Below are 10,290 nucleotides of genomic sequence, written 5' to 3'. Positions count from 1 at the left end.
ATTTAAAATTATTGCTATATATCAGTCATATAACTGTCTTGTTATGTTATGTGCTGAAAGCTGGAGGACCGAACCTGCTCATCATAGACCTTTTCTTATAGAGTCTTGACGCCCTTCTGGCTTTCAGCACACGTGACACCATGTTTTTGACTTATGTTTTACATAGTATATGTTACACCAAATACAAATTTCTGTATTATATATACATAGACAATAAAATCTTGAAATCTACATCCAATAACTTGGTCCGCTTAGAGTCTATGAAAGTCAAGCGTATACAGTATTTAATTATCAGCTTTTTAAAATCCACTTTTTTGATTGAATTGGATAATATGCTTTCAGAGTGATATATTTCCCAAATATAAGTGGAAATAATGTTATGATTAATATAAGTGGAAAATAAGTATACTTTCCTCACATAGCACACTATTTACTAATATGTTTTAATGTTCTAGGTCTAATTTTCATCGTAAATGCTTGAAAGAACTGCTCTACGACAATACACCAATCAAATTGATAATTGAATGACAGATTCCTTCAAAAGTGACAGTTTATTTGCCTTTTGAAATCCCCGTACCTAATATCCAGATTAGTCTATCTGATGTTCAACAATGACAATGTAATCGACACCTAATCACTCAAAGAAAACGCCGCGAGTGAGAGTTGAATGCGTTCAGCGCACCGTCGATTCAAAGATCGGCATCATAGGGCGTAATGGGTATTGTAATGGATATCCTTGGTATTGTTCCACATCAAAGAAAGAGATGGGACGCAGGATGATCATGGCCTTTTGTTTCATCACCCAACCTGTAACGATTATGAGGAGTCGCATCGTCATGATAAAAGGACAGAGCAATGAACCTAATTCACAGATTTACATCTTGAATTCTCGTGAGCAACATCCTATTTATCCGATTATCATCATGTCCGTGACTACCCGCACGCGTCGACGCCAGGAAGAGAAGGAGGAGGAGTTCCCATGTTTACAGTGTGGACGGGAGGTTCGCCCGAGACAACAGGCTCTGGAATGCGACAGCTGTTCCAGATGGCAACATCGGTTATGCAACACAGGTGAGGATGAGGATCATAAAAGTTACTCTTTTTCCTATCCTCTTTGAACTTTATAACTAGTTATTATGGTCAGTCCAAACACAGTTTGAGTAGTTAACTTGTGAATGGTAAAAGTGAGATAGATATTCCTCCAATACAAATTCGTAGGCCTAATTGCAAATAGAAAAAAAATCACTTGAAAACCAAAAATAATTGTTTACATAAAATTGTTAGTTCAATTAAGAGTTGTTAATTCTGGCTCCATTGCTGAAGCTTAATCAATTCCTTTTCTTGTTAATGTTGTAACTGTAACCCCCCCCCCCCCCCCCCCCCCCCCTCAAGAAGAAAAAGGACCAACATTTGTCTTTGATTATTATTAAATTCTTTACATTGACCTCATTCAATGAATAATAGTGTCTTATTATTACGGAATGTTACATTTCCCTCTGTTGTTGTGAACGGCCAAGTCCACCGTCCAAAACAATTCAGTTTAATCATTAGAATACAATTAGAGGGCAAGTGTTTTTGTTGGATGCACTAATATGGAGTAATTTTCTTATGAAAATGTGAATATTGATAAACGATTACCGGTAATATACAAATCCATGATTGAGAATAAACAATACTCAGAAAATTGAATCGATTCTTCAATGTTAAAAAAATAGAATACACTTAGAGGGCAAGTCCACTCCAAAAATGAATTACTTTCAATAGAAGCATACAAATCAGAAAAACCTATCAAAAAAAAAGTTTGACCAAAATCGGATAACTAATAATAAAGTTATGAATTTGTGATGACATGAAAAAGTTTGAAAGTCACAAGACAAATTTGCAACTCACTCATGAGTCTGTGACTTCATTGCCTCACTATTCATCCATTTATATCGATAATATAAATTTACAATTTCCCTCCTAAAAAATCTGATTTTCTCACACCAGCATTCAAGTTATATTGACATTACCGGTAATATGTTTTTGTTGGATGCACTAATATAGAGTAATTTTCTCATGAAAATGTGAATATTGATAAACGATTAATATACAAATCCATGATTGTGAATAAACAATACTCAGAAAATTGAATCAATTCTTCAATGTTCGAAAAATAGAATACAATTAGAGGGCAAGTCCAATCCAAAAATGAATTACTTTCAATAGAAGCAGAAAATTCAGAAAAACTTATCAAAAAAAAGTTTGACCAAAATCGGATAACTAGTAAAAAAGTTTTGAATTTATAATGACATGAAAAAATTTAAAAGTCACAAGACAAAATGGCAACTCACTCATGAGTCCATGACACCATTGCCTCACTATCCATTTATATCGTTAATTTAAATTTAGAATTTCCCCCCTAAAAAATATGATTTTCTCACACCAGCATTCAAGTTATATTGATAGTCCCGGTAATACCTTTTTGTTGGATGCACTAATATAGAGTAATTTTCTTATGAAAATGTATATATTGATAAATTATTAATATACAAATCAATGATTCAGAAAATTGAATCAATTCTTCAATGTTAAATTTTTTTCTGTGAAATCACACAATATACATTCAATATGATACAACCTGGGCAAAGGGGTGTGAAAATCAAGTTTTGGGGAATAGAAAGGGAAATTAAAGGGATCATAATATATAAATCAATTGATAAATAGTGAGGCAATGACGTCACAAACTGATTGGAAATTTGTGTGGTGATTTTCTGAATTCTATAGTTCTTTATACTTTCCTATTGGTTATCTGATTTTAAAGGTAATACAAAGTTTTTGAAAATGTTGAAAATTTGGTGGATAGTGATTCCTTACAATTTGGATATATTTGGATGCTCCTGTGGATATATTATAAGCACTAGAAAATTTAGCCCCTAAAACACTTTTGCTTTCGAGAAAAATTGAATATAAAAATTTAGCGGTGCTCCTGGTAAATTTTGATAATGATTCGTCCGTACAATGGTAGCTGCGACCATGAAAATCTCAGAATACGTAGTTGTGATACACAATTTCCAAACAGAAATAGCTAATCAGTCGATTTTAGTCAAGAAACATTGTTTTATAGCTTAATTAATATCTTGACCTTGAGAGGCAGGTATACAACATAAAAAGCGTACTATTTACAATTCCATAACTTTTGACTCAATTTCAATGGTGACAACGATCACTGAATTTTTTAGGATCGCATATGCTTCCAATATGTTCATTTGAACAAAATTCAGGACCCCATACCAAAAATTTGTATCTCCCTCTGTTGTTGCCAAGAGGTCAATAACGAAATGCGCGGGACTTCAAAGAAAAAGCTCATGCAACGGCGTATCGTGATAAGGGGCGGTTGCGCAGTAATCCAAATTTAATGCTGGGGGGGGGGGTCTGAAATTGAACCCCCCCCCCCCCCCCCAGTTGGAATAGGGTATATATTCATACAACTATTCAGAAGTTTGGATAACAAGATTTTCCAGGTTTGAATGTTCATTTCAAATACTATATTTTTTTTCTGCCAAATCGGATCGCAGATGGATCATGGAATCTGGTAAACATAAAAAGTTCAAATTACATTAGAGATCCAACAGGAAAATGGTAAATGAATGAATTATAATTTGATGTCATATCTTTAACAGGTATTACACTTCAGCAGTACAGGGGAGCGATGAAGGAAGGTATTGACTGGACTTGCTCAGGTTGCAGTTTACAGGCGATGAACAGAGATGACGAAGTTGCTTCCATTGTTTCCCAATTTGAGGTAATACTAATATGTCAATTGATTTTCATATGTACATGTAGACCTATATCTACATTCATATCAAAGTGATTAGTTTAATCCAAAAACAAAAAACTTGTTTTAGAATTCAAAGCTACATTAAAATTAAAATGGCTGCAGGACGCCACATACCGGTAAAAAAAATGAGCCCTTTTAGGGCGTGACATGACTATCTATCTTTAATCTTTAAAACATAATATACCGGTATATATTTTAATAGAAATACATCCAACAACAAAAAATTGCCCATGCACACTCATTCTGTTGACCAGGAAGCTACAACCAACTTATGATATACAGGTTAGAATTACAAATTTTGTTTATTGGTTGTTAATTTACCTCACTGCTAAAGAAAGTAAGCAACCAGAGGACCAACTGCTTCAGGTCCTTTTCAAAAGAGGACATAAATCACAGGTGAATAATCATATGTAACTTATTTTGCTTAAAACTATAGAAATGTAGGAACATAACTGTCAATGTGTTTTCTTTTCTTTATGTGTTTATCCCAACAGCCCATTGGGGAAAGCAGTCGTCTGTCTTCCATAGAGCCACTAAACCTCACGAACGACTCATTGATCGTCGAGCAGTCTCTCTCGTCCGATGAAGGGCCGCCACCAAACCCCACCAACGACTCATTGATCGTCGAGCAGTCACTCTCGTCCGATGAAGGGCCGCCACCAAACCCCACCAACGACTCATTGATCGTCGAGCAGTCACTCTCGTCCGATGAAGGGCCGCCACCAAACCCCACCAACGACTCATTGATCGTCGAGCAGTCTCTTTCGTCCGATGAAGGGCCGCCACCAAACTTCACCAACGACTCAGCAGATCAGTCATCAATCGTCGAGCAGTCTCTCTCGTCCGATGAAGATTCGTCGATCATCGACCAGGCCACCATCTACCAGGTTGTATAGGGTTGCTCCCAACGAAGGAAAAAGTTGCTTCTTGACAGTCATGGCTACAGCTATGTGGAAAAGAGGACGAATGCCAACAGAACAGTCTGGAGGTAAGACATACAAATATAAATATGGATCTATTTTATCACAGAGATGTTACAGATGGAACTTCCTTCCTCGATAATGCTCGCTGACATAATGAATAAAAGATGTAAAATCAAACATAATTCTCTTAAATTATCTCTTGCATGCATAAATGCGCAGATATATTTAATGATATTTGAAGATTTTAAAAAAGCTAAAAAGCTAAAAAATTAGAGGAACGATCTTAACACAGAGAAAAGATTAACTTTGAACAATATACACTGTTTTTCATTTTTATAAATTTTTATTTTATTTCAACTGTTTGAGACTCAGAGTTGTTTTAATAAATTATGTTCGGGGACTCAATCCATCCATAACATCTTCCTAAGCTTATTATATATTACAATTATTTTTTTGACAAACTTTGTAGAGCGTCAGATCTGACGGACACTATACAAAAAACTGTTACTATTATTTAACTTTACTTTGTCAAATTTTGTTTAAACTTTGTCAGATTTAATATCATCTTGTTCAAACTTTCAGCTTTTCATGAAAGCTACTTCGTAATGCAGGCGAGACCGCCAGGGGCGTTTCACTTCTTTACGAAATGAGGAAAAATGTAATACATGTCTTAAGTCATAATGCAAATAAAAACGAATTCTCACTATGTCTCTTTCAAATCATAGGTGCTCTGTCAGGAACAGTGAGGTAAAGTGCTCCTCGACCGTGATCCAGCAAGGGATGGTCTACACGCCTGGTCTCCATCGCCACATCCACCCTCCTAAACATGCTGAGGTACATCGAAGGCTGCTGCACAAAGAGCTCAAGATCCAGGCCAAGAGGCAGCCACTGGCTGGAGGCATGGAGATAGCTGAGGGCGTCCTGCTCCAGCGTGGTCTGACCTACCCTGCACGGACAGCGACACTGAAAAGGATGGCCAATCGGGTCAGGGAAGCTGACAGACCGAAAGAGCCAAGAACGCTGGATTTCGACCTCAACGAAAACTTCCTGCCCGATGGTAAGAAATAAAAAAAAATAATAAAAATGATACGCTTGCCAAAAAGGAAATGAAAATTCATGGTGTGAAGTAATGAACTTTTATAAACGATAGTGATAACTATTAAACATACAAATCCAATGGAATTTCATTACAAATCCAATAGAATTTTATTGGTTATAAAATATAAGAATAAGGGCAACAAAATTGTTCATATCAGGTTAAATAAAGCAAGAGCACGAGTCAGTACCTACCTGTGCTAAGCTAGATCATATTCACAATTATATCTGATCTTTTTTTTTTGATTTTTTTTTTTTTTTTTAATATCAGTTGGTCCATCATACGTTCACAAGAAAATATTTTTGTTCTATATTATTAAATAATAATATTTATATTCCCTTCTTTCTTGCTCTTTTCACAACTTACAGATTTCCTGGTTGCAGATGTAACCCGTGGAGGCCACAGGAGTCTCATTTATGCTACCCCTCAACAGCTGCAGCTGCTGAGGCAGGCACAGACCTGGTTTGTAGATGGTACATTTAAAGTGGTCAGGCTCCCATTCTATCAATTGCTGGTGGTGCACGCTTACTACGAAGTTGGAGCTTCCATCAAGCAAGTTGCCCTCGCTTACATCCTGATGTCGAGCAAGAGGAGTGGTGCATACAGGGAGGCCATGCAAGAGCTACGGGATGCACTGCCAGGACCAGCTGCTGTGGAAGAAATCATGGTAGATTTTGAGGCAGCTCTCTGGAAGGTTCTTCCACGGATATTCCCACAGGTAATTAAAAAAATATTGTACTATAAGGAGTCATTAATGTACATAAAATATTACAAATTTCTGTACAAACATGTATATACTACTCCATGGTTCAAGGACACTTTCATGTTCATACAATACCTGTGTTGTATACATTTATTTGACATATGGTGAACATTCACCCATCTTCTAATCAGGAACAAGTCTGTTTATTGCCAGCTAGGGTCAATTAAATTTGCCAGGGTCAGGATTCAAGTGCATCTTATTGCCAATTCTAAATAATTTTGATGCATTTACTGCAGACAAATTCCAATCAAGATTGAAATTTCGTTTCAAACTCATATTTCCCTGAAGGATGAAAAATGTAAATGTTTTCCATTACAGTAATACACTATACATTTTCTCTTCTCACTTTAAATCTTGTCTTCACAATTTTCATTTCAGGCACGATTGGTGGGCTGTAACTTTCACTGGAAGCAAGCCGTCTTTCGGAGAGTACAGGCTGTTGGTCTGACAGCAGCGTACACAACGGATGATGCCACAAGGACGCTACTCCAGAAGGTCATGGCTCTGCCATTCCTGCCACTAAACGAAGTGGTGCCAGCATTCCAACTGCTTCGGCAACAGAGCAGTACGCCACCACTTGATGAGGTAAATGTGCATACCGATATAACCTGTAGAATAACAATATATGCTTGTATGTACATGATACAAGGACAAATTTGTTACACATGGTATATTTACAATTTACGGTACTCATTGCTGCTTGAATTATTATCTAAAATATGCACTATAAGAACTGAAAAGATTGAAATCACTGAGAACATAAATTAAAAATGAGAAACAAATATTAGGCATTAATTCACCTGCACATGTATATTTTCAAATTATTTTCCTCATTATTTTGATGACAAAAACAAATGTATCTACTAATAGCACCCCATGTATATGACCATATTTTGAAGTTATTGATATAATTTGCCCTTGATATTAATATACTTTTATTTCAAAAGAGGAACTAGAGGAATCAAATTTTACAAATTATCAATTGTCATAGAATGTTTCATTGGATTTTTTTTTTATTGTATTACTTGAAGGCAAACCATTTTATACTCATCAATAACAGTTTTATTTATTAATTTGTTGTTAACTTTATATCTTCCAGCTCTTTGCCTATGTAGAGACTACATGGATAAATGGGCGTACGTGGCCTGTTGGGGCTTGGAATGTCTACGGCAGGTCAATCAGGACAAACAACTGTGCCGAAGGGTACAATCATCGCCTCACAGTTAGGGCTGGGGGGAAGAGCATGGGGCCGTACCAGCTGGCAGCACTGCTCTTCAGAGAGGCCCAGCTGGTGGACATGACCGTCAGGCTGGTGAATAGACACCTCATCACCAGGAGGCAACGGCAGATGACAAGGACACTACAAGCCCGCGTTTTTAGAGCGTGGGAGTGCCACAGGACTGGAGACATGACCACGCCTGAGCTTCTTAGTGTCTGTGCTCGCACATATGGGCAAGCACCATAGAAAAACGTTGATTGGCATTAAACCTGTATTACACACACTTGTATTATACATGTACATAGAGTGCATACCAAACAGTCACTGTAACTCTGTGACATACTTTTAATTGATATTATTCATTAATACAAAAGATTATTTTTGCTATGATACTTGATTATGATAGGCCTGAGGGAGACGAGCATGATTTGCATCATAAAAACATGTTCTTTTCTCTTTTATCAGTTTTTACCGTAACACTGCGACATTTTGATTCTAAATGGTCACTGAAGCGTAACACTCTTCAATAATTAAAAGTTGAACATATACCTGTTAATTATGAGTATGTGGATTCGTACATGTATGTAAGAAATCAAAGTTGGGCATTGTCTTGATCTAACTACTATTACATTACTTAACTATTGTCATAAATTAACAATATTTAATTATGCTAGTTATTTTAGCAGATATTAGCAATATTAGCAAATATTCAATATTTTGAATTTTGAACCTTGAAATTATCATGGGTTGCCCATTTGAGATTTAAAAATACTAGGTCCTCTAACAAGTCTCATCATTGGATTTATTTGAACAATGAAGCAAGACAGTTATTGTGCCACAGAGGCACAAAATTATTAAATAGTTTGAAATTGAGTGATTTAAATATTCAGTTTAATGATATTTGTATAAAACCATATGAAACATTTTTTAAAGATTATTTTAATTTTAATAAATGTATACAGGTATAGAAAATCATGTTTTCCAATTATGATTTTACTTTTTTTTTAAACATTTTTTAAAAAAGTCTTTAATATATATAAATATCAGCAATAGTACTACATTTGTAATTATTCTAACTTTTTAAATACAATATTTATTATTGCAATATCTTCGTATGTGCAATATTACAAGTTTACATTGAGCTTTCAATACCTTTTTCCAATCATTTATCTTATAAAATAGAATACCTATTCTACTTTATATTCTTGTAGTAACTATCAGTATTTCAAATCCATATTTATATACGTTTCTCTTATGTCTTACGTTAAGCTTTTAAGTTTTTTGTTCATCTCCTTTTATTACTTTGTTTTGTTACTATTTGAATGGATTGGAAATAAAGACTGAATTGAATTGAATTGAACCTTGCTTGAGACTCTTATTTGCAGCCCTGGCACTGAGAATTTTGACCAATCTGCCAATAGGCAATACCAATTTGTCACAATGGTTTGAACTGAACACGGATCGTAGACAGTATAACAGGCATGCATGGTAAAATTGGTAATTAATGAGTATCGAGACAGATTGGATGGGTCTCACTCAGAGTACTCAGTCCCTTTCTGCTGTGCTATACAATTTATTTAATACCAATTTATCTCTTTAAAAAATAACTTCAGGTTTTTATTTTTCCATATTCTCTTTTCCTTTTTTTGACATCCATGCCCCATGTAACTACGCCACAAGACCGAAGATCTTGAATACATGAATACAAACTTGCACTACATACAAGGGTCTCAACTAGACTTCGCCAGAGGCGGTGCCCCTTTTTACATAGGAAAAATGCCCCTTTTACTTTGACAAGTGCCCCTATTACATAGGAAAAGTGCCCCTATTCACTTTTTAAAGTGCCCCTTCCCATTTCTACCTCTGATAAGTGCCCCTTTTATTTTGATGCGTATAGAGGAGGGGGGGGGGTGGGGGTGGGGGCTGCGTAAATATACAAAAACTTGAAACCAACGCCTTTAATAATTCTTTTTTTGTAGAATTTTTGTGAGGCAGCTCCCTCCAAAAAAAAAAAGGCGATTCGTCAGCTCACTTCTCTGCTTTGAATACTATGCTAGACCCGTGTGCTAGGCATGGGCGTCAATCCAAATCAGACCGTGGGGGGGGGGGGGGGACACAAGTTCAGACAGGGCGGCACCAGGTTAATTTGTAAGGGGGGGGGGCGAATGGGCTCGCCACGCAGGGGGGTGGTGTCTGAGGGGATGTGCCCCCTCAGAAGTTGGATACTTTTTTAATTGATGCATAAATGGCTCAATTTGGTGTATTCTTTTTGCACATTAGAAAAAAAACAGTAGAACGCAGGGGGTGTCTAAGGGGGGTGGGGTGTGCCCCCCTCAGAAGTTGAAGATTTTTGTTTAAATTGACGGATAGATGGCTTGATTTGGGGCATACTTTTTGTCAAATTAAAAAGAAAACAGTAGAACGCAGGGGGTGTCTGAGTTGAATCTTTTTTTTTTAATTGATGGATAG

General features: G+C 36.3%; 2 protein-coding genes across 2 annotated transcripts; both read left to right on the top strand.

The window, feature by feature from the left end:
• Positions 1 to 299: 299 nt before the first annotated feature.
• Positions 300 to 6,769, top strand: LOC100890943. Its single transcript, XM_030986015.1, has 6 exons — positions 300 to 1,071; positions 3,663 to 3,784; positions 4,315 to 4,707; positions 5,440 to 5,800; positions 6,208 to 6,557; positions 6,734 to 6,769. Exons 1-6 carry the CDS (start codon positions 765 to 767, stop codon positions 6,767 to 6,769), a joined length of 1,569 nt encoding a protein of 522 aa, XP_030841875.1. The 5' UTR covers positions 300 to 764.
• Positions 6,770 to 6,968: 199 nt separating this feature from the next.
• On the top strand, positions 6,969 to 9,418 carry LOC115924162 (the record flags this gene model as incomplete). Its single annotated transcript, XM_030986014.1, has 2 exons — positions 6,969 to 7,233; positions 7,691 to 9,418. Coding segments are annotated over 2 exons (642 nt in total), but the record flags the coding sequence as incomplete, so codon positions are not given.
• Positions 9,419 to 10,290: the final 872 nt, after the last annotated feature.

This window comes from Strongylocentrotus purpuratus, unplaced genomic scaffold, assembly GCF_000002235.5.
Source record: "Strongylocentrotus purpuratus isolate Spur 01 unplaced genomic scaffold, Spur_5.0 spur5_scaffold_15, whole genome shotgun sequence".
NCBI lineage: Eukaryota > Metazoa > Echinodermata > Echinoidea > Camarodonta > Strongylocentrotidae > Strongylocentrotus > Strongylocentrotus purpuratus.
This window is presented reverse-complemented; position numbering and strand designations above follow the sequence as displayed.